At 33.8% G+C, this 26625-nt stretch overlaps 2 protein-coding genes across 2 annotated transcripts; both read left to right on the top strand.

Moving 5' to 3' along the window:
* The first annotated feature begins 561 nt into the window (after positions 1-561).
* On the top strand, positions 562-2387 carry LOC110713702. Its single transcript, XM_021892155.1, has one exon. It carries the CDS (start codon positions 875-877, stop codon positions 1688-1690), a length of 816 nt encoding a protein of 271 aa, XP_021747847.1. The 5' UTR covers positions 562-874; the 3' UTR covers positions 1691-2387.
* LOC110713765 lies at positions 1720-2217 on the top strand. The gene has a single exon (XM_021892211.1). It carries the CDS (start codon positions 1720-1722, stop codon positions 2215-2217), a length of 498 nt encoding a protein of 165 aa, XP_021747903.1.
* Positions 2388-26625: the final 24238 nt, after the last annotated feature.

Below are 26625 nucleotides of genomic sequence, written 5' to 3'. Positions count from 1 at the left end.
GATGGTTTTTCATCTGGCGGTTTACAACGACCTGAGGGTGTCAAGAAGGCAAAGGCGAAGCGTAAGGGGAAAGCAGTTCAACAGAAAGTAGTTCGTCTGAGCTTAGCGAACGAATGAAGGAATTCGCTACAATTCGCGAGAGGGAGGCCATTCTGAAGGAAGAGAGGATCAAAATTGAAAAAGACAAGGAACAGAGGAAAAGGGAGGAACTTGACATTCATAAGATGAAAACCTGGTTTGATATGGTGCAAGCTCTGAAGAATTCGCCTACGCCACTCACTCCCGAAGAAGAGTCGTACAAGAATTTTTTACTGGGTAAATTACAAGGCCTTTAAGCATGTTTGGTTTTAGTCTTTTATTTATTAAGCGCAATTTAGTCTTTTATTTTTAAGTTGTATTAGTTGTGTGGTTAATCTCAATGTAAGATGTACACTTGTATTCTGATTTTCCAATATTGAATGACAAGTTGTTTAACAAGTTGATTTAAGTTTCCATACCGACATAATTACAATAAATCTTCGTCATTGTGTAGTCACATTTTTCTGATTTCACTTTATCAGAATGCTTTACCTTTGTGTCATTGATACCGACATAATTACAATAAATCTTTGTCATTGTGTAGTCACATTTTTCTGATTTCACTTTATCAGAATGCTTTACCTTTGTGTCATTGATACCGACATTATTGCACTCAAGACTTGTCACTGTCAACTAGCATAGTATACCTATTCCGTGGTTGAAAATTTAATTCCTGTACTTAGTGTGGTCAATCAGATTTGTAACCACATATTCATTTGATATTTTTGCTATATATAGTAGACATGGCACATATCCACAACCACACCCCTTCATCAAATAACAATAGTAATACGAGATGTATTCTAGACCATCATCAAGCTCAAGTTCAAGCTCGTCTTCTTCAAATACTGAAGAATATGACCAACTTGTTGATGAACTCTTCACATACCAACCCCCATCTGTCCTCATGCCCCAAACACAATCCCAACACTCTTCAAAAAAACCTAGAGGGGGTACGAATAGAAGAGATAGGGAAATTGGACATGCCAGGTTGTTTAATGATTACTTTTCCGATAATCCCGTGTACAACACCACCCAATTTAGAAGAAGATTTCGTATGCAACGACCTTTGTTTGTACGTATAATGAACAAGGTCGTTGAAGGTGATGTGTACTTCCAGCAGCGTAGGGATGCAGCTGGAAGGTTAGGTTTATCACCTCTGCAAAAATGTACAGCAGCGATAAGAATGTTAGGCTACGGCATGGCTGCGGACGCCGTGGATGAATACGTTCGGATCAGTGAGTCAACTGCTCGAGTTGCTCTTCAACGTTTTTGTACCGGGGTCATTAATCAGTTCGGAACCGAGTACATGCGAAACCCTACAACTGCTGAATTGGCCAGAATTATGCATCAAAATGAACTGCGTGGATTTCCAGGCATGATAGGCAGCATTGATTGCATGCATTGGGAATGGAAGAACTGTCCAACGACATGGAAAGCGCAGTACGCCGGTAGGAACAAGAAAGCAACGCTAATACTGGAAGCCGTTGCAGATCAGGATTTATGGATATGGCATTCCTTCTTTGGGATTCCTGGATCTTGTAATGACCTAAATGTCTTATACCGTTCCCAGTGTTCGATGAGGTTCTGCATGGTCGAGCTCCTCCGGTAAATTTTACCGTTAACGGCCATGAATACAACATGGCATATTACTTAGCCGACGGTATTTATCCGAAGTGGGCAACTTTTGTTCAGGGTATCACAACCCCTCAACTTCAAAAAGATAAATTGTTCGCTGACCACCAGGCTGCTGCTCGAAAAGACGTTGAAAGAGCATTCGGTGTTTTGCAAGCTCGATTTGCAATAATACGAAAACCGTCACTGGCGTACGATGAGGACATACTGCGAGACATAATGAAAGCATGTATCATTATGCACAACATGATTGTTGAAGATGAGCGCCACAACTACACTCGAGCCGAAGTTCTAAGAGCCTTCTACGAAGAAGATCAACAAGAATCAACACCAGCATCAACATCTACAACGCCACCGTTTGAATTCAACGTAGGTCGACCTACCAACTTTGACTTCAACGCATTTCTACAGCGAAAAGCTTCCCTCCGTGACAGAGAAATTCATCTATCTCTGAAACGTGATTTAGTCGAACATATTTGGCAACGATACGGGCCCCGTAATTAGGGAGAAATTAGACGATGTAGTTGTTGTGTTTTTTTTATTTCCTAAGTTTAATTGCGCATGACGTTGCAAATTAATTGTTCTCTAATATTGTACCGCTTTTAAAATAAATAAAAAATTATGAGCTTTTTTTTACAATTATTTATAATAACATAAATAATTTTACGATAAATTTTAACGATAAAAAAGAAAAAAATAAAAAAAATAAGTTACACATAATTAAACTAGTTTTTATTTATTTGGAGTAATGTTAAAATATAAATGAAATAAATAAATAAAGAAGTGTTGTGTAGGAGAGAGAAAGTTATGGTGGGGTATTGAAAAAGTAAGAGAGAGATAGTGGTAGGTGAGCATTTTTTTTGCTCACCATTGGGAGAGGAAATATGAAAAAAATTTGCCCATGAGCAAAATTGATTTGTTGAGAGAGAAAGTGGGTAGAGAGAGAGTGGGTGAGCATTTTTTTTGCTCACCATTGAGAGTGGTCTTAGGCAATATATATCTACCAGGAAGGAAATTGGGCAACAAACTATGTTGACTCTCTTGTCTATTTTTGTAACCCTTAATTAATTATTGCTTTAAAGGAGTTTAATATACTGCTCATACCAACAAGATATATGCATCTTTTCACTACTAAAACTTAAGGTTTTTGTGACCACCTCTTACAAACAGAAAAAATGGTCGCTAAAAATAATTGTGACCGTCAACAATCGTAACGCGGTGGTCGTTATTTACATGGTCGCAAAAAAAACATTATTACGATTGACAGTCACAGATTTTTTACGACCGTTTTTATTAATTTCAACGACCGATTGGAAAACGGTCGCAAATATTACTAGTTGCGACTGGTTAAAGGTGCAGTCATAAATCTAAAATTAGCGATCGTCATAAGCGGTCACTAAAAGTTAAAAAAAAAAAGAAAAAAAAAACGCAGCCACTTCCAAACTTCCTGTACTTCACAACCTACCCCACCACCAATTCCCACCAAAACCACCTTTACCCACTACCACTGCCCACCCTAAAACACCACCAGTCACCGCCCTCTACCCACCACTGCCCTCGCCCAGCTTTACCCACCACCACCCATCGTTAACCCGAAAAAACATATAAATTTATCAAAAAATTAAACCCACAAAATTAAATAAACAAAAAATACCCACAAATTTTCGAACAAAAATTACACAAATCAAACCGTAAATTGAACAAAAATTAAATTAAAATCAACAAAAAAATTCGAACATAATCAAACGGTCATACCCACAAAAACTAACAAAAATCGAACAAAATCAAACCCACAAAAACTAATAAAAAAAACTAAACCCACAAAAATAAAACCCACAACAAACAAAAATCACACAAAGTTCGAACAAAAATCGAACCAATACGAACAAAATCTACAAAATTCGAATAAAACTTCGAACCAAAATTCAAATAGAAATTCGAACAAAAATCGAAATAAAACACCAAAAATCGAAAATAAATTCAAAAACCAAGGAATACAAGATCAATGAAAACCCTCAAAGAATATTAAGAAGGAAATTCGAAAACAAAATCAACGACAACACCTTAACCCATCCTAAATATCGAACAAAACTAACGAAAACTCAAAATCAAACCCAAAATAAACGAAATTCGAACAAATTAAAAACTCAAATAAATTTTGAACAAAAACAAAATAAAACAACAAAAATCGAAAATAAATACAAACAAATAAAATTTTTAGAAAAAAAAAAAAACCTTTCCTAATTTTTTTTCTTTGGCGTTATATGATCAAATTCGACCATGAAAATTCGAGATTTGGAATTTTTATGGTCGAATTTGACCATGAACACCGAATTCATTTGTTTCTCAAACCCTTATACCAAAATTCGAAAAGTTACAGAGGGAGGTGAAGAGGCGTGAGAAAAGAGAAGAGAATAGGGTTACAAATCAAAATATTCCTCCAATTTGTTACAGATCCGAAATCATAGAGGTATTTTTCTTGATTTTTTTTTCAACCAAAATGCTGCATTTCGAATTTTCTATTACGTCAAATTTTTAAGGGGTAATTGAAGAGGAAAATGCAAGTTTTGATCGTTAAATTTGATTAAGAGAAAGGAAAGAGAAAAAGAGTGAGAAGACAGAGAAAGAAATGTGCATGTTGAGCGGCGTTCAGTATTAGGGTTAGGGAGCCGACCTTTTATATCCTATTATTTTTTTTTAAAAAAAAATTAACCGATTGCGACAGTTAAAAGCGATCGCAAAACTACAACCGGTCAATAATCGGCCGCAATTTGCAACTGCCAAAGACGGTCGTAATAGGATTTTTTATTTTAATTTTTTTATTACGAAGTTATTTTATTAAAAATCAATATTTAAATACCTTTGCGACCGTTTTGATTCTTTAGCATGAAAACGGTCGCAAATTTGTGACCGCATACAAATCGGTCGCATATTTCATATTTTGCGACCGTTTTCTTGACGGTCGTAAAAAAAACGGTCGCAATTTCACCGAATTTTAGTAGTGTTTTTTAGGGAGCTCATATGTTAAGATACTTCTTAGTTAAGCATGCTTGATGAGAGTAGTCTTAGGATGGGTGACCTCCTGAGAACTTTTTTCAAGGTGCACATGAGTGAGGACAAAATGTGTCGGAAGGAAATGTGTTGGTCTTTGAGGATTATTGTTGGCCCTTGATGCACATTTCGTGACAAAAATGGTATAAGAGTAATCTTGCGACCGCGTGCAGATCGTGGATAATAAATTCTATATCAGTCACCTAGTGTGGGAGAATTCTGGGGCAATATGGCGGTATCTAGACTAGATGTAACACTTTGGCTACCAAGTGTCATTAGGCGTAATACCGGGGTCCTCGGGATTCCAGGCGCAACGAAGGCGTTGCCGTTTTTAAGTGGGGGTGTATGTAAAAACCCTCATGATTGCTTTAAATGAGTTAAATATACAACTCATACCAATAAGATGCATCTTTCTTTTAGGGACCTCATATACAGTATATGATAAGATACTTCTCAGTTAAGCGTGCTTGGTTGGGAGTAGTCTGTTTGGGGTCGCGGTGTTACAATTTTATTTCGACTCATCAAAATATAGATAATACTTTAGATAATAAATTTGATTATTTTTACTCCTTGATAGTTTAGGTCACGGTCTTGTGAGAAAATGTACCTAAACTCCATCATGTATCTTACATTAAAAAAAAATTTGTAAGATTGGTAAAAAGTATTAGCAACTTATTGAATAAAATAGATTTGAGTAAAGAAATTCAAAATGAAATTAAAGGAGAAATTGTTATAGAGCCGATGAAATTAGATCTTTACCCCTATGATACATTGATACCTATACAAGAGTCTATAATAACAATAACTAAGTAATAACCATTAACATCACTGCTCTCTATGTGACAACTTCACATAAAAACATTTTCCGCCAAAATGATTAATAATGACATTAATTTTTTTCTCAGTGTCTGATTAACTACAAGATTTCCTACACAGTAATGAAATTGACATTTTTATTTATCTTTATGTTCCTACAAACTCTACATTTCCTCTTATAATTTATTAACTAGTTTTGGAGCCCTGGCGATGCCTCGGGTTATACATTGTAATTTAAAACTTTTTGTTTTTTTTTTTTTTTTTTTTTTTTTTTTTTGTAATCAAATTTATTGTTTATATTGAATTGTCATTTCTTAAATATTAATATTTTGTATTCAAAAGAATACATAAAAAATAACTTAGTTTTGTGGTAAAACACTTAGTTTTAGATTTAGAGGTTGCGTGTTAAAATATTATGGACAACATTTTTTTATTGTAAGTGCATGCCATGGCGTAATGATTGGTTTACATGACACATGAGTTAGTGACGTGGTGACACGTGGACGTTCTTATAAACGCCTTTTTATATATTAGTATAGATAATTGTACGAATTTGAGTATTCAACTCCTTTTTTAAACATTGAATTGTTTGTTAAAAAGAAAAGTCACTAAGCTAATTTTGAATCATTGTCTTATAAATAAGAAATTTTATTTAATGTATATATGAAGTACATTGTATAACATGCAATTAGAATATTTACACTAACATAATGTCTTTCATTTATCCCAAATTATCTTAATGAAAGTGTTAACGATTTATTACTTTAGGTTTTTGTTTATAATCCAAATAAATGAATAAAATTCAAATGTTAAAACTGTGCACATGAGACTAACCTAGTTAAAATATACGAGTAAATGAAATACCCTTCTTTCTTCTATATTCCATCATTTATGACAGTAATGTTCTTGCTTCTTTATTATTGTCTTAATCGATCATTTAGTTACTTGTATAAAATTCATTTAATCTCCCCTTAAAACACACAGTATTTGATACGGACTAATAAAATAACTCCCTTGTTTACTCTTAATAATCAAGGGTATTCCCAACATTAAATTAATATTGTTAGATTTGTACATTTATTTTTATGAAATTTTTATTCATAATTGTATTTTCTAATGATTAACCTTTCAACACTCAAAGTCCCATGTTAACGATTAACACGTCTCTTTTTTTTTTTTTTTTTTTTTTTTTTTTTTTTTTTTTTTAACAAATTAAAACGTCTCTACTCTCTACACAACAGTAAGTTATTATTTCATAAGTATTATCTTAGAATTTGATATTATGATTGATTAAATAATACAGAGTATCTATATTCTTATTAATCTTATAGAGGGTATCATTACGTTCTTATTAATCTTATAGGGTTTATGTAATATTACTCTAGGATCTCATATAACTCTTAACAATTTTCTTTCCTTCTACTTCAAAACACTTAAAACGAATACACGTGAAACACAAATTAAAGTCACCCTACATAGATCTTTCCAATCCTTTGTACCAAAAAAAATATACTTCGTATATATCCAGTCATTTGTCGTGAAAATCGTTATACAACTGGCGAAGGAGCATCGAAAAAGCAGATGCACCTTTGAAACAAAAAACAAAAGATTAAAGACTGAAGAAGAAAAATCATAAAATGTCCTACAATCAATTTTATCCATTCAAGTACATACTGATTATAATGACTTGTTAAAACTCATTTTCCAATCAATTTAATGGGACCATGCACTACATAAAAGTTGCATGAGTTAAACAAGCAAGAATCAATTCTCTAATCTTTAGGTTGGTTGTATGCAAAGTTTTGCATATAAAGTTGATGATGAAATTCCACTCTTAAGATTTAACCAATTGGGTGGTGCAAAACATACAATATTAAGCAGTCTCATTAGTTCAATGACTAAAGTTTTGATAAGATAAGTAAGTACAGATCATATTAGCAATAACAACAACAGTTGGTGTTATTCTAACTTCCTCATTATTCTCATGCAATTGTCATTATCAATTTATCACTAATTTGAAAGATTAACAAGGTAAAGAGAGAATTTCTTTGGGAAAAAAAAGAAAAAAAAAGCATTGTAAGTTTGTAATTGGATCGATCTATGTGGAAACTTCTATTATTTTTGACAGGTTAAACACGTATTATAGTCAATTTTTAATATATTGATTAAGATAGAGATGATTCCAAAATTTTATTTAATTAGACTATACTTTAGATCAATAATAATTTGGAGAAATTCCATTAGAGTATGCCAGCATTGATATATCAAATTAATTAAAGGTGGACTATCAATTGGATATGAGATGATAGATAGGTGTATTGTATTGTTGAGCACGTACAGCACAATAATTTTTTTTTTTTTTTGAAAAGATACAGCACAATATTGTTATTGTCATGTACAGAGTAGTGAAAGGCCAATAGCATATTAAAAAACGATACAGAGCATGTACCAAAAAAAAAATAAAAAAAAAATAAAAGGGATACAAAGCGCTTCGATATATACATCGTTTGATTTGTCCGTCTCTAAATTTTAAGACAAAATGCTATTTAAATCATCCTGTTCAAGTTTCTAAATTTATTATTTTATTATAACTTTGAACTTTTTTGACACAAATTATAACTTTGAACTTATGCATGTTACTACCCTTCATTATATCCTACAAGTATTTACTTATGTAATAATACCTCTATTAGTTTCATTATGGTGTTAACATTATAATGATTCACAAACTCTACTCTTTTTTTCCCTCAAAAAAAAAAAAAAAAAAAACAACAACAACCCTACTTTTTTTTTTTTCTCTTTCTTGAGGAAAATTCACAAACTCTACTTTAAACATCATTTGTGAATTGTGATTAATACATAATGAAATTATAATTAAGTAGGGTCCAGTTAGATTCAAATATTCAATCATACGTCTTAAAATGTTTGCTTTATTTCTATAATTTTTACATACATATCGTTAAAGACATTAAATGCCCGCTCAAAGTTTTACATTAAAAGCTATATGTTAACATCATTATTATATAGGAAAAATTAGTTTTAATAATTCCAACTTTGACCGATTTTCTTTAAATAATCTCAACTTTTGATTATTATAGAATAATCTTAACTTATATAGGTATCTTCTTATAATAATTCGAACTTATATTTTTGTTATACATAATAGTCCCAAAAGTGACCATCAAAAGCATTATTTTAAGGAGATACATATATAAGTTGGGATTATTGAAGAGTAATCAAAAGTTGAGATTATTTAAAGAAAGTCAGTCAAAGTTGAGATTATTATTAAAATCAAATTTTCCTCAAGAGGTAAATTTTTTTTTGATAGGCATCTATGACGGATTTAATTATACTATTATTGATTTTCTTATTTTATTTGAAATAATATAATTCTCAAAATTAAATTTTAAGGATTGTGTACCTTGTAAATTTTAAAATTAAACATAAAAAATCACACATCTTAATCACCTTGTCTTCTACTAGAAAGACAGACAAGAATAAGCCAGTAGTCGGGAGATTAGAATGAATGATATGATCCCCTAATATATATGCTTTGCTTGAGTAACTAAACAACGAACACATAGCTTAATTAGGGAGATGGACCCACTTTTTACAATCAAATCTAATACAACCATATTATAGCACTTGTAAACAAGCCATTTAATTTGCTCACTACTTTACTTTTTTGGAGAATTTGGTCCATCCACATAATTATGCCCTATTGCCTAACTATATCTTGCTATATATATAAATTTATATAAATCATGTTTTTCTATTTATCTCATGCATCATAGCTTATTATCCAACCTCCCACATATTTAGTTCCTACAAAAAAACCTACTATATTTTCTGTAGAACACATCTACAAAAAATGAGCAACATGAAATACAGAGAAAAAAAATCCCTTTGTGAAGAATCCATGCTAGTTTTTGTTAACATCTTAAGACTCTCCTCTCTTTCCCTTACAAGAAGAACCTCATTCAATGACGACGACAACGACAATGACAACAAAGATCATCAAGTCTCGGTTGTACCTAGGAAAAAGACTACTGCTACTACTACGACTACTACTATTAATAATAATTCGAAGGCATTCCTTCGTAATAGAGCCTCATCCATAGCACCTAAGCCTAACGAGTCCTCAAAGGTTAAAAAGTCTCACAGGTCACAGAAGCCAGAACAACCATCAGAATTGAACCGGTCTTATGTCATGTTGCCTGAACATGATGAGACAGCCACCGTCGATGAGAAGGTCTCCGACTACATTCGACGGTTTCACCAAAAGGCGCAGGATGATCTACAAAACTCGATTGTTGAGGGAAAAGCCGCGAATTATATCAAGAAATTCCATGAGAAGAATAAGAAGGATCTGAACAATGATTCGATGCGACATCCACATTATGTTCTGCCTCCACCACCACCTCAAGTTTTCAAGTAGTTACTAATAGTAGTGTGTGATGCAGTGATCGAGTTGTGTTATTTTGGAGCTCATTGACTGCTTATTAAACTATTAAATCAACTCTTATTTTTTCTTTTCTTTTCTTTTTTTTTTAATTTTTTATTTTCCTTTATTTTTTTATGCTAATTTTTGGAGGGGATTGAGTGTAACTTGATGGATAAGGCAAGAATAATGCTTGGCTTTGATTTGAAGTTAGTGATGATCCAGCTTGGTTGTACGTAAAAATTAAAGTTCAAGTTGTTTTATTATAAAAGTGAAAGTGAGATGGTTATTGCGTAAAAAGATTGAGCTGTACCAGCTACTTCCCCAGATAAACATATAGTCGTCTTTTTAAGTACCAGTGGAGGGGTATATACGTCTTTTCATATACTAGTTAAAGGGTACATGTGTAATTTCCCCACCAAACAGTAAAAGCAAGTTGCAAACAGTAATTGAACAGTTCACCAAAAGTACTGAATAAATGACCACGCTTTTTCAATATATTTACAAAAATGTGCAAATAAACTTGTATTTGCCCAAAAAAATTGTGTTCATTCCTTCACTACTTGCAAAGAGGATGAAAAAATATGGAGTAATTTTTGTTTGAGGGTTGCCCTGACTCTTAAAAAATAATTAGGAAATAATTAAACATGAAAAGATAGTATTATTCACAAATTTAGGATATATTTTGAATCCTTACTATACAATGTAAAAAGACATTGCGAATTTTAATGTTTTTGTCACAATTATAAAACAATGCTATTTATTTATATTAGTCCGCATTATTTTAATTGGTTAATTTTTGTACCATTTCAATATTGATTTGCATATCATATAACTAATATGTAAAGCTAAAATTTTAACCAGGTCACGAGATTAGGACACTTGACGTTTCAATTTTTCGCCAAGTGTCGCACCATGTTGGATAAATTTAAATAGATTTCATAGGATAAAAAAGTTAATAAAGAATTCTATTTGGATAGAATTTTAGGAAAAAATTGTTAGTTTAGAATTTTATTATCAATTAAATACCAATATGTACAAATTGAATTCTAATTTTATTCAAAAAAATTATTAGATTATAATTCTAAAAAATTATCTTATAAATTTATTTTTTTATAACATAATATTTTTTTGGAGAGAAGGAATAGTAGTTCAAAGCGTAAAACGTCCATTTCTAATATATACTAATCGGTTAAAATAATATACTTTACAATCTAATAAAATGGAGACATGTCAATAAATAACCCGGGCATCGTAAGGGCACAAACTAGTATGTATGTATGAATATAGTTGATGGTTAATCTTTGTACCATTTCAAGATATGACGATACAACAGACAAACGTATGTATGATATATGACTGTGCATTGACTAAGATATTCCTAAATATATGTATGTACTGTAGTAGATATTCTTGTTCAGGAAAATATTATTCCTATAAAAATATCTTAATGATCTATGATAAATTATTAGCATATGTTCATCCTATACTAAAAGCAGGCTCACATGGTAAGTCAGATTAGTTCTCGCACTCTGATCTGTACTTGTAAGTAAGCACTTGAAGAAACTTGTCGACAATAAAATCCTTAACAACAGTTTTCTGTACCAAGATCACATGTTTGATCTTCTTTGAGACTTTTGCTTATTACTACAAAGTATTATTTGTTGCATACTTGCATGTATATAAAATTAGTCATATGTTTTATTACTAGTAGTGGCCGTGAGTTTTACGTTTCCATATATTTTTATCTTTTTCATATCTTTATTTTAAAAATGTTAGAATTAAGGAAGAATGTAATGGACTAGATCTATTTTGTAGCTAAGATAAGTAGATAACATCCGCTTTAATTTTGATTTTTTTTTTTTAAATCTAAGTGGATCATGTCTCAAAAATGTTACTCCCTTCGTTTCATTTTGTTAGTCCCATATTCTATTTTGGGCGTTTTAAAATGATGTACCCATATTGAATATTTCCTAACATTATTATAAGGTGAATAATTTTCATAATCTAATAATTAATCTAATTGGGTGTTTAAAGAATTAAATAATTTTGATTGGTTAATGTATGTGCTAGAAGATTGCTGACATGACAAATTTTCCAATCAAAATTTATTATAGGCGATTAATTATAGTCAATAACCGTAAATAAAACAAAAAAAAGACAAGACATTAATTACAAAATTGCAATCAAATTCCAAATTACTAAGATTCCTTCTTTTCTTATTTTAAGTGATTGATTCCAAATGAGACTAACACTACCACAAAAAGGGGAATACAGAACGCCTAAAACAAGCAATATAGAACGCCTGAGAGGCGTTCTTCTGAGGGGGTGCCCTATAAAGTCTAGAGAACGCCTCTTGAAGGCGTTCTATATCTCACACAATACAAATCGCCTATCTAGGATAGGCGCTTCGTATTCAAGGTATAAAGTAAATAAAAAACAAGGAAAAGAAAGTTGTTATCTTACGATAGGCGCTCTGTAGCTGTATACAAAGAGAACGCCTATCATAGATAGGCGCTCTCTTTTATCTATTATTTAATTAAAAAAATTATTATTATTATTATTATTATCAATAAAATAAGGGTAATGTTATATGTAACCCTAAGGGCTATATATAAACATTAAATATACTCTTGGAAATTGTATAAAATTAGGAATTCACGACAAAAACACGCGTAAATCAGTGTTATTAGTATTCATATTTTGATGATTTCCTAACTTTTTACGATTTTCAAGTGTAAATTTAATGCTTATATATAATAATAATAATAATAATAATAATAATAATAATTATTATTATTAATATTATTATTAATATGTAATATATAATATATAATATACCATAACAATAACATTTTATTTATCAAAAAACTTAAAATAAATGTATATTACAATAATTGAATTTGTTGAGTAAAAAAAAAGGCAAAAGCTAATAAGCGCCCCCGGGGCGTTAGTTAGATAAGAGAATTAACGGGCGCCCCGGGGCGTTAGTTAAGGTATAAATATTTATATATAACTTATCAATTTATTAATTATTACTCATTTAATGTGATTATATGTCCATAAAATAATGTAGCAGAATCAATTTTCAATAGATTAACATTTAATGCTACTTTTCATTTAAGATATTCAATTCTCCATGATCTCATATATTTCCCATGAGTAATACAACAATACAAGAGTAGTATTATACTGTAGTTAAGAGTTTACTTTTTTTTTTCCTTCATATCAATTTTATTTATTTATTTATTTTTATTTTTTATTTTTGTGAAGAAACGCTTCATATCTACTGTAAAATGTAGTTATTTTTTCCCCATTTTTTCCATTATATTGATTCTTACTCTAAAAAAAAATATGATTATAAGTCACGTCTGATGATTTTACCATCTTGTTTTTTGGTTCGATCTTTTCGAATGCTAAAACCATGGAGGCGTGCATAATTTTGGTAGAATACCCATGCTTCTTCTTCACTAAGAAAAGTTTGACCCACAAATGGCTCAAGCCATAAGTTCAATTGATCATGATTTTCTTCTTCATATGATGGAGGTTTATTCAAATCAAACATTTTTTATTTTCAGTTTTTGTTTTTGACGATTTGTATTTGATGGAGGTTCATATTATACCCATGAAATATCAATTTTTCATGTTTCTGTTTTTGACGATTGGAAGAACAGTGAATACATGTAAAATAATTGTCTTTTTTATCTTCCATGAATTAAGGAGAGTTATGGCAGTAATTAATTTTGGTTTGCATTCACATTTCACATAATACTCAGAGTATTTTTCTTTTGGGACATAAGAAATATTTGATACAATAGTAATAAATGTGATAAAGACAATGCATCAGATATTGCTTTTATCTAGCGTCCCCGGGACGCTAATTAGCTTTTGCCAAGATATATAACGGTTAACGAGGAGAGGCGCTCTATAGGATTTAACATGCAAAGCACATATCTAACATATGCGTTCTATAGAATGCTAGAGATCGCCTATCTAACTTGACAGCTCTATATTATGCGTTATGTATTCCCAATTTTGTGGTAGTGTAATAAAGTGAAACGGAGGGAGTATCATGTTTTGACTTTTATGTATTGACTATTGACCATGCTCGGCAATGTTTTGTTTTGGTAAATTTACAAATTGTATTTTCATATATACCCTTCCTTATCACAACAACAACAACAAAAAAAAAAATAAAAAAAATTCATAAATGATACATCGTATATGCTTACATTTTAAATGCTAAGGTTCTTCTTTTTGCTTCTTCTTTCTTGGTCCTCTACTTAGCCACTTAGGCCATGTAATGTTCCCTTAACTATGTTCAATTATTGCAGGATAAAAGTACATTTGGTTAAGATAAATTTAACAAAAGTAAATTATGATAACAATTTTTCAAATTCATGTTACAACTAAAATAAGTTTAAAAAATAAAAGTTAAGTAATAAATAGATCACGCATTCACACCCTTAATTTATGGTTGGATGATTATTTCAACAATAAATCTTGTGTAAGGGGAGTGTACGTTAATATTATTGTACGTTGGTTAGTTTGAGGGTAACTTTAACTATTTTTTTTGGTAAATTTGACCTCTTAAAAGGTACTACGGAGTAACTTTTAATATATCGTTGGTTTAAATTTCATTTTAATGTGTAATTTCTTAATTTTTTTTTTGGTGCACACGAGGGGCTGAACAAGAAAGTTAAGACAAACTAAAAGAAAAAGAAAAGAAACGAAAACAAAGGAACCAAAACAAACAGAAAGAAAAAAGAAAACTACAGCCCGAAGATAATTATGGGGCTTTATTAGGAACCATCCTAATTCTCGAAACTCCTCTCAAGTCCTCCAATAAAACGGCACGAAGATCCACCAGGAGTGCCTCAAAGATAATAAGCTTCGGATTGGCCGTCACTCCGAAATTTGCCAAACAATCAACAACCTGATTGGCTTCTCGATAACAATGGCTAATCGTGGTCTCCCATCCTCTACGAGATAGAAGAAGCTTGCATTTTTAAATCAAGTATATAAATGGAGAGTTAAGCGGAGTAGGATCCACCAACATTCTGAGAACAGATTCTGAATCAACCGAAACTTGTACATGTGTACGCCCAGCATTCCAAGCAATAGCTAAACCACGAAAGGCTGCCAATAATTCGGTCTAAGTAGAAGTGCACACCCCACAATTAACGCAAACATCTCATCATAAAGTTCACCTCTATGGCCCCGAATTACTCCTCCTGCTCCAGCAGCTTCTGGATTACCCTTGGGTGCACCATCCGTGTTGAGTCTTACCCACCCTTCTCGAGGAAATTCCCATCGAATTAGGTTCTCCACTCGCCTTATCTTCACTAGGTTAAAATCCATGATCCTGTCTTCATATGCCCTTCGAATGTCACCAACTCTAGCCAATAGAAAGCTTAATTGATCAAGTGGGATATCAACTTCTTAACAAAAGCATCGTTCATTCCTCCATCGCCATAACCACCAACAAGTGGTCACTAAAACACGAGGCCAGTCACCAAACCCTTTAAATTCATTTTTACCAATGTTCTCCTTTCACTAGAAGAGACTCTTCATCTATCATCATTAAATATACCCATCTTCCTCCAAACTGCTCGTGCTGCTGGACACTCTCATAGGATATATGTAGCACGTTTTCTTTGAATTTGCCACACATTAAACATCGAGGGTCCGAAGTCAAATGGCGAAGAAATCGAGCCGTATTGGTAATTAATCTATTTCTATAAGCAAGCCAGATAAAGAACCTCATGCGTTGGGGTACTTGAAGCTGCCATATATTCTTCCATTTCGACTCCATCACTTGACTACTCATACCTAATAATTTGTAAGGAGGGATTAATGGTAACCCACCTGAAGGTGATCCGTTCCAATAGATGCTGTCAATAGCATCCTTATCCTCTACTAACTCATTGGATTGGATGATATCCAAGGTCTCTTTGTCAAGGTTATCTGCAAAATTCTCCAATATCCACCCACTATTTGGATCCCACATCTCACTTACAGATTTTTCTAGAGAAGCTTAAGGAGGAGAAATCGTGGCCAATTCAATTAATGGTACATTAGTCGCGCAACTCTGCTTCCAAAACGAAGTGTGAATACCATTACCAACTGCAACATTAATGCCCTTTTTCAAGACATCAATATTCTCAATTATGCCCCTCCAAGCATTAGATGAATCGGCTTTAGAAGTAAACATATTGATGTTGCACCTCCCTTTGCAATATTTATTATGAAGGACTCTCGACCATAAAGAGTTTGTCTCCGAAAGCACTCTCCACCCCAATTTACACAAGAAGGTTGCATTAACTTGGCGCATAGAACAAATGTCAAGGCCACTGTAGGCGTCGCTCGAAGTGTGCCTACGTTAAAAGCATCTGTGAATATGCTTGGCACTCATAGGAAGTGGGAATTGACATATACGATAAGGGACACGATTAGGGACAAGGAAAGTAGGGAGCCGCCAACAAGTTTTTAAGGAGCTTGTAAACCGTTCACGGATCATAAAAGACAACCACGAATAAGGGACAACGAAGGCAACAACGATTGACCCGTGAAGGTTACACCCCATTCATAATCCATGAGATTACTAACTCCATATGGTTCGGAACCACGAAAAGAGGATCGGGGATGATGGTACGAAGTGAGTCATATAGTCACATTCGCCCGTATTGGCCTCTACTCGATTCTTATAGTGAAAAGTGATTCCTGCGATCTCAAAGGCATACAAACAAAATATTCAATTCGCTCCAAACTATTATTAGGCTAAATTGGTTAATATTAATGCAACATATTATTCTAAAATATTGTGATCACTTGATTAAACAAGATTAAAAGGAACCTAAACCGATTGTCCAAATTATCTTATTAGGCGCGATTTTTAATTACATATTCCCTTTAAACATGAAATGTGGTGATCAATAAATAATATAATAGAATAAACATTAATATTGGAAGCAATTTAACAATAATAATGTGAGTCAAATCAAATATAAAATAATAACAACCCTAATCATGATACTAGCAATATAAAAAATAAAATAAGTAATTAAATTTATTAATTACTTACATTCCGTGCGTTCCTTTAAATTGCTACATCATGAATAAATTGTTAGTAACTTCAATAAAAAAATATAAAGCAAATGAAAATTAAACTAAATAAAAGTAAAGTTAATTTGGTTCAAACCCTCAGTTATTTATACCTTTCACGCATTGGTTTAAGTATAGAACTTCGGGTATTGTATGGACTCCTTGGAGTGCTTAAGGGAACAATGGTGTAATTAGGAATATAGGTTTAAGGCTTAGAATATATGAGAGAGAGAAGAAGAAGAATGATTTTTGGTGTCAAAGAGAGAAAGAGAGAAGGATTTGATCATCAAGCTTGTTGATGATTGGAAAAGGGGTGATATGACCTCTATTTATAGAGAAAAAAGAGGGTCTAAGAATCAAGAAAAGATAAGAATTCGAATCGGATAAAACTCTTGCGATAGACAACAATTTTTGCGGTTTTTGTTTTTATCATATCTTTTTATCCAAACATCGGAATAAGATGAATAAGATATGGTTGGAAATATCTTGAAGTCTACTTTCTAACCCAATTAGAATCAGATTAAAATATTTTTTAGAATAAAAGATATGGCCGAAATAGTGATACAGTGTCAGGTTTGGATAGAGTTTGACATTTTATTCAAATCTTTTCCGTTATAGATCGGAATTGATATTATAATATATAATTGGAAATATAATTTCAAGGGCTATCCAACCATATAAAATACAGATAAAAAATATGAGGCACGAAATTCATATCTGTCTATCTTTGAACGTCTTTCAATTCAAATAGAATTAGGACTTTCAAAAAAAGGAGTTTTATTCAATTTCAAACTCTTTAATCTTATCTTTTCAAAAATGAATAATTAAGATCTTTTACAAACTTATAGAAGCTACTAATTAATCCTAATTGTTTTAGGAATTGGATCAAATAATTTGGACCCTTCACATGATCATTGGGTCGTACGTAAGGTGGGCTTAGGTTCGAATTGGGCTAGTTTAATATTTTGGCCATAACTTATTCGTTATAACTAAGATTTGGGCTTATAATATATTGTTGAAAAGATCTTTACAAGCCCCATCCAACTATTTAATCATTGGACCCAGATTATGGAGCAAAATAAACTGGATAAAACGTTTTTATAAAAAGGACACGAAATGACTGATTTTAAAGGACACGAAATGAATTATTTTGGGTTTAAAGGCACGAAAAGAGGAAAATAAGTTATGGTTTGGGGAAATAGGCTAGAAATTGGGTTGGTTTATGAAATGGAAATATGGATTTAAGCACTCCAAAAATTAAATACTCAACCCGACCAATAATGGCGGTGAAAGGTTGTTCATCATCGGGTTTGGTTTTGGGGAGACATTTTTAGGTGTTTACAGAAGCCCCCAATTTTACTGAGTTTGTAGAAACGTCAGTTTCGAAAACGATAGTCAAAGTTTTCGATAGGGACGGAGAATGATTTAAGACGTTTTGCGATCCTAAATCATTCTGTATACGCCGATACCTGCAGAAAAATGTTAGTTCTACAGATAAAAGAGTAAAGGGATAGAATGTGTATCTGACACCAGTGTATCGGTGACAAATGAGTTTGGTAGCTTCCTATGCTTGAAGGAATCCACCGGATGACGTTTGTTGAAATGCTTTCCATGCTTGAGGAAAGCCGATAGATGAGTTTGGTAGCTTTCTAAGCCTGAAGAAACCTACCGGATGACACTTTCCATGCTTGAGAAAAGTCGACATATGATTTTGGCGTTTTTCTATGCTTGAAGAAATCCACCGTTAATGCTTTCCATGCTTGAGGAAAGCCGACATAGGAATTTGGCAGTTTTCTATGCTTGAAGAAATCCACCAGATAATACTTTCCATGGTTGAGGAAAGTCAACATATGATGAGATTGCAAGTCTTTGTGTATCGAAAACCTTGCGTCATGAAATGATGGTGGTTAGGTTGTCCCCGAACGTGGGTTGTAGATGGTCCGCTTGTCCCCGGACGTGGGCTGTAGATGGTCTGCTTGTCCCCGGACGTGGGTTGTAAATGGTCCGTTTATCCCCGGACGTGGGCTGTAGATGGTTCGCTTGTCCCCGAACGTGGGCTGTAGATGGTCCGCTTGTCCCCGGACGTGGGCTGTAAATGGTCCGCTTGTCCCCGGACGTGGGCTGTAGATAAGACCTGCAATATAAAATTTGCCAAGGGACTCGTATATACTGTGATTGACTTGACCAAGTTTGACTTGACATGACATGCCATGTGTATGACTTGTGATTGTGTGTGTCTTGAGTGAGTGTGTGCACTGACACAAGCAATTAAAAATGCAAAAGCTAAAGACTTGACCAAGTTTGACTTGACATGACATGACATGTGTATGACTTGTGAGTGTGTGTGTGTATATGTGTGTGTGCAGACACTAGCAAACGAAGATGCAAAAGCAAAAATTTTCTGTCAATTTTTGTCATGAGTGGAGAGTACCGAATTTCTCCCGAAAAAGAAAGATGTGAAAACTGAACTTTTATTTTCGAACTTCCCTCGATGAGAAAATTTTGAAAAAGTTTTTTTAAACTTCCCCAAAAGAAAAGACGCGAAAAAAGGAAAGAAGTTTTGAACTTCCTTGTTGAGCAAGACAAAATGAATTGCATGGATTGAATTGCTTTTCTTGAAAGTAATGTATGCATGATGCATGTCCTTAGGCCAGGAGGCTAAGGACAATTACATCATGTGACACGATGAATGAACTTAGATCATGGAGCTAAGCATCATTTATGGTGTAAAGAAACGTTCTTGAAAGTCACTTAGGTCTGGAAGTTAAGCACGTATACAGATGAAGTGATTATTGCATAATGAACGTTGCTTAGGTCAAGGAGCTAAGCACGATATGCTTTATATGATTAAAAATCATTGATATATAAATGTTTCTCAGCACATTATGCGATGCATGAAACAATTAATATTGCTCAGGTCATGAAGCTAAGCAAGTATACAATGTTTTTTCTAATGCATGTTGTCCTTAAATATGATGAAACATGCACAATAGGGAAACAAGATTTCATGATAAAGGGTTCCTAAAGAGAAGGATGATATGGATATGGATATGGATATGGATATGGATATGGATGTGTGAGTGAAGTGTGTGAATGTGATACTAAGGCTGGCTGCAAGGGTTATGGCGATGGAAATTTATGTGAGAAGAGTTAAAATGGTGACTTTTTAGGCTGGGTAGGCTAAATGATGTGGGATCAAGCCCCCAAGTCTAGCTCTAGATGGATAGGGTCATAGGATTAAGCATTGGATATTCTTTGACGCGATCATGCATTTGAATGTGGCCGCACCTCGATATGAGGTTGCCTACGTATTCGTTAGGAATCAGGCCGAACGTAGCTCTAACTGAACTTTGCACAAGTGTGTGTACACCTTAAAGAGGTCTTTCAAGGGTTGTAATGTGGATAAGCTGAAGGTTTAAAGAATAAAGGGGTAAAAGGCTCAAGACCCGAGAGAAGCCCCCAAGATATGCAATTATGTATTAGACTTTGCAAGTTTTATTTTTCATATATTTTTATTTCTTTTGAATTTCTTTTATTTTTTTCTTTTTTCCATTCTTGTGAATCAATGTAGGCAATCTCAGATCATGCGGTCCATCAGTCACTTAGCATTCATGTTTCTCATGCATGGTACCAAGCACTCAATGAGAGACGCAATTTGTGACATGTTCATATCGGAGACATTGGAACACTTGCCTTTAGACATTGTTTTTTTTTTATTTTATTTACTTATTCTTTTCCCTGTTTTTTTTTTTTTAAATTTGAACTTACTTTATGATTGTTAAACAAATTGCACACCTTCCCATCCTAGGGTTAAGTGAATGTGGGTTGAATAAATAAGGCCAATCGTTAGACGAGGCTCAAAGTGGTTCACGAAGAAATGGATATGTGATTAAATAGTTAATAGGGAATGACAGGGTTCCAAAGATGCCTCAAGTCATTGGTGTACCTTGTATTTAGTTTGGCAATTTTTTTTATTTTTGCTAATTACGTGATCGAATGTATGAAAGAGATGCTCATTTATGAAGAAGGTAAGAAATGTGACACATAGACACATGGATAAGGAGAGCCTATGCTAGACTTTTTAAGGGGAGGGTTTGAAACAAAAGAAGAAGAAAACATGAAATCTTGGTGAGAAGCTTGCATCATGCTTTGTCTTCATGATTGTTTATGAGTTATTTCTAGTTGCCTGCTGAGGAAAATAGTTTCTTGTTGTTTATGCTTTGATTGGAAGGAAAGAAGGAAGGAGTGACGTTCCCCTTATTCATCCAACTATTGCCTAGTGATTTTAGACTCAAGTAATGTGTAAGGATGAACTCACTTAATGCATTCACTCAATACTCGGATTGGAAAGGAAGAGTGTATGAAACAATTTTGAAAACTGATGGGAAATACTCCACTCATTCCTATTACGACGGAAAGCGATGCATGCATGGTCCTTGTATACGAACATAAAAAATATATTGCATTACTCGAAGACAAAGTGTGTGTAATGACTCAACATGTGTTATTCGGTGAGTTTATTAAGACTCGTGGTATGATCGCATGGCTAGACATGAGGACGTTGTGAAAAACAAAAGACCAAATGACCAAATAGCACGGACGACTAAAAGACAAACTAACTTGATTAATTTTGTCCAATTTTAATGTTTATGCTATTTACTAGGTGAAAACGGTCCATTGGCAATCGTTAGTCATAAATAAGATCAACCACAATCAAAGACAAAGAACACATGTTAAGGTTAACACAAAAATCGATCACAAGAAACTAGGAAGAGGACTAGAATTCTAGAAGAGTTATGACTCATGGGTATAAAAAAAAAAATCTATAATCCTATGTTATACGAGTTGGCACGGATTAAAGGACTTGGATAAGACTAGCTTGACACGATTTTGGTTATGGTCAAGCTTATTTGGGTGTCAAAGGGTACCATGGTTAAGAGTTTGGACGCGTTAGCAAGGCAGCCTCCCTTAAGGGTGTATGCCAACGGGCGGCTCCGCGAGTTCGTGATGAAATCGAACTCGACTCCATGGTTTGGGTGGATTTAAAAACTCAGATGAACCCTTATTGCCATGAGCGTTTTCGGGTTGATAGAGTTTAAATCCCCCGGGCTAGCCACATACGTAGAACACGTATTATTGTGGCAAAATAGGTAAGCTAAAATGCATATGCATATGTGACAATGCCAATTAAATCACAGGAATATTTTTAAAGAATCTTTCAAGTCTCATCCACTCATCTCAATTAAATATCAATCACTCAATTCGATAAATAACCAAGAATCCTCCCCAGTGGAGTCGCCAAATTGTAGGCGTCGCTCGAAGTGCGCCTACGTTAAAAGCATGTGTGAATATGCTTGGAACTCATAGGAAGTGAGAATTGACATATAAAATAAGGGACACGATTAGGGACAAGGAAAGTAGGGAGCCGCCAACAAGCTTTTAAGGAGCTTGTAAACCGTTCACGGATCATAAAAGGCAACCACGAATAAGGGACAACGAAGACATCAACGATTGACCCGTGAAGGTTACACCCCATTCATAATCCATGAGATTACTAACTCCATATGGTTCAGAACCACGAAAGGAGGATCGGGGATGATGGTACAAAATGAGTCATTGAGTCACATTCGCCCGTATTGGCCTCTACTCGATTCTTATAGTGAAAATTGATTCCTGTGATCACAAAGGCATACAAACAAAATATTCAATTCGCTCCAAACTATTATTAGGCTAAATTGGTTAATATTAATGCAACATATTATTCTAAAATATTGTGATCACTTGATTAAACAACAAGATTAAAAGGAACCTAAATCGGTTGTCCAAATTATCTTATTAGGCGCGATTTTTAATTACATATTCCCTTTAAACATGAAATGTGGTGATCAATAAATAATATAATAGAATAAACATTAATATTGGAAGCAATTTAACAATAGTAATGTGAGTCAAATCAAATATAAAATAATAACAACCCTAATCATGATATTAGCAATATAAAAAATAAAATAAGTAATTAAATTTATTAATTACTTACATTCCGCGCGTTCCTTTAAATTGCTACATCATGAATAAATTGTTAGTAACTTCAATAAAAACATATAACGCAAATGAAAATTAAACTAAATAAAAGTAGAGTTAATTTGGTCCAAACCCTCAGTTATTTATACCTTTCACGCCTTGGTTTAAGTGTAGAACTTCGGGTATTGTATGGACTCCTTGGAGTGCTTAAGGGAACGATGGTGTAATTAGGAATATAGGTTTAAGGCTTAGAATATATGAGAGAGAGAGAAGAAAAATGATTTTTGGTGTCAAAGAGAGAAAGAGAGAAGGATTTGATCATCAAGATTGTTGATGATTGGAAAAGGGGTGATATGACCTCTATTTATAGAGAAAAAAGAGGGTCGAAGAATCAAGAGAACATAAGAATTCGAATCGGATAAAACTCTTGCGATAGACAGCAATTTTTGCGGGTTTTGTTTTTATCATATCTTTTGATCCAAAAATTGGAATAAGATGAATAAGATATGGTTGGAAAGATCTTGAAGTCTACTTTCTAACCCAATTAGAATCAGATAAAAATATTTTATAGAATAAAAGATATGGCTGAAATAGTGTTACGGTGTCAGGTTTGGATAGAGTTTGATATTTTATTCATATCTTTTCCGTTATAGCTCGGAATTGATATTACAATATATCAATGGAAATAAAATTTCAAGGGATATCCAACCATATAAAATTTGGATAAAAACAATTAGGCACGAAAATAATATCTGTCTATCTTTGAACGTCTTTCAATTCGAATAAAATTAGGACTTTCAAAAAAGGAGTTTTATTCAATTTCAAACTCTTTAATCTTATCTTTTCAAAAAAGATAATTAGGATATTTTAGAAACTTATAGAAGCTACTAATTAATCCTAATTGATTTAGAAATTGGATCAAATAATTTGGACCCTTCACATGATCATTGGGTCGTAGGTAAGGTGGGCTTAGGTTAGGTTTGGGCTAGTTTAATATTTTGGCCATAACTTATTCGTTTACTCGGATTTTGGCTTATAATATATCGCTGGAAAGCTCTTTTCAAGCCTCATCCAACTATTTAATCATTGGACCCAGATTATGGACCAAAATATACTGGATAAAACGTTTTTATAAAAAGGACACGAAATGATTGATTTTAAAGGACACGAAATGAATTATTTTGGGTTTAAAGGCACGAAAAGAGGAAAATAAGTTATGGTTTGGGGAAATGGGCAAGGAATTAGATTGGTTTATGAAATTGAAATATGGATTTAAGAACTCCAAAAATTAAATACTCAACCCGACCAATAATGGCGGTGAAAGGTTGTTCATCATCGGTTTTGGTTTTGGGGAGACATTTTTAGGGGTCTACAGAAGCCCCCACTTTGACTGAGTTTGTAGAAACCTCAGTTTCAAAAACGATAGTCAAAGTTGTCTATAGGGATGAAGAATGATTTAAGACGTTCTGCGATCCTATATCATTCTGTATACGCCGATACCTGCAGAATAATGTTAGTTCTACAGATAAAAGAGTAAAGGGATAAAATGCGTATCTGACACCAGTGTATCGGTGACAAATGAGTTTGGTAGCTTCCTATGCTTGAAGGAATCCATCGGATGACGTTTGTTGAAATGCTTTCCATGCTTGAGGAAAGCCGATAGATGAGTTTGGTAGCTTTCTAAGCCTGAAGAAACCTACCGGATGACACTTTCCATGCTTGAGAAAAGTCGACATATGATTTTGGCGTTTTTCTATGCTTGAAGAAATCCACCGATAATGCTTTCCATGCTTGAGGAAAGCCGACAAAGGAATTTGGCAGTTTTCTATGCTTGAAGAAATCGGATAATACTTTCCATGCTTGAGGAAAGTCGACATATGATGAGATTGCAAGTCTCTGTGTATCGAGAACCTTGCGTCATGAAATGATGGTGGTTAGGTTGTCCCCGAACGTGGGTTGTAGATGGTCCGCTTGTCCCCGGACGTGGGCTGTAGATGGTCTGCTTTTCCCCGGACGTGGGCTGTAGATGGTTCGTTTATCCCCGAACGTGGGCTGTAGATGGTTCGCTTGTCCCCGGACGTGGGCTGTAGATGGTCCGCTTGTCCCCGGACGTGGGCTGTAAATGGTCCGCTTGTCCCCCGACGTGGGCTGTAGATAAGACCTGCAAAATAAAATTTGCCAAGGGACTCGTATATACTGTGATTGACATGACCAAGTTTGACTTGACATGACTGCCATGTGTATTACTTGTGATTGTGTGTGTCTTGAGTGAGTGTGTGCACTGACACAAGCAATTAAAAATGCAAAAGCTAAAGACTTGACCAAGTTTGACTTGACATGACATGACATGTGTATGACTTGTGAGTGTGTGTGTGTATATGTGTGTGTGCAGACACTAGCAAACGAAGATGCAAAAGCAAAAATTTTCTGTCAATTTTTGTCATGAGTGGAGGGTACCGACTTTCTCCTGAAAAAGAAAGATGTGAAAACTGAACTTTTATTTTCGAACTTCCCTCGATGAGAAAATTTTGAAAAAGTTTTTTTAAACTTCCCCAAAAGAAAAGACGCGAAAAAAGGAAAGAAGTTTTGAACTTCCTCGTTGAGCAAGACAAAATAAATTGCATGGATTGAATTTCTTTTCTTGAAAGTAATGTATGCATGATGCATGTCCTTAGGCCAGGAGGCTAAGGACAATTACATCATGTGACACAATGAATGAACTTAGATCATGGAGCTAAGCATCATTTATGGTGTAAAGAAACGATCTTGAACGTCACTTAGGTTTGGAAGCTAAGCACGTATACAGATGAAGTGATTATTGCATAATGAACGTTGCTTAGGTCAAGGAGCTAAACACGATATGCTTTATATGATTAAAAATCATTGATATATAAATGTTTCTCAGCACATTATGCGATGCATGAAACAATTAATATTGCTCAGGTCAGGAAGCTAAGCAAGTATACAATGTTTTTTCTAATGAATGTTGTCTTTAAATATGATGAAACATGCACAGTAGGGAAACAAGATTTCATGATAAAGGGTTCCTAAAGAGAAGGATGATATGGATATGGATGTGTGAGTGAAGTGTGTGAAAGTGATACTAAGGCTGGCTGCAAGGGTTATGGCGATGGAAATTTATGTGAGAAGAGTCAAAATGGTGACTCTTTAGGCTGGGTAGGCTAAATGATGTGGGATCAAGCCCCCAAGTCTAGCTCTAGATGGATAGGGTCATAGGATTAAGCATTGGATATTCTTTGACGCGATCATGCATTTGAATGTGGCCGCACCTCGATATGAGGTTGCCTACGTATCCGTTAGGAATCAGGCCGAACGTAGCTCTAACTGAACTTTGCACAAGTGTGTGTACACCTCAAAGAGGTCTTTCAAGGGTTGTATTGTGGATAAGCTGAAGGTTTAAAGAATAAAGGGGTAAAAGGCTCAAGACCCGAGAGAAGCCCCCAAGATATGCAATTATG

This window comes from Chenopodium quinoa, unplaced genomic scaffold (assembly GCF_001683475.1).
Source record: "Chenopodium quinoa cultivar QQ74 unplaced genomic scaffold, ASM168347v1, whole genome shotgun sequence".
Lineage (NCBI taxonomy): Eukaryota > Viridiplantae > Streptophyta > Magnoliopsida > Caryophyllales > Amaranthaceae > Chenopodium > Chenopodium quinoa.
The sequence above is the reverse complement of the archived record's forward strand: the minus strand, read 5'-3'. Positions and strand labels throughout refer to the sequence as shown.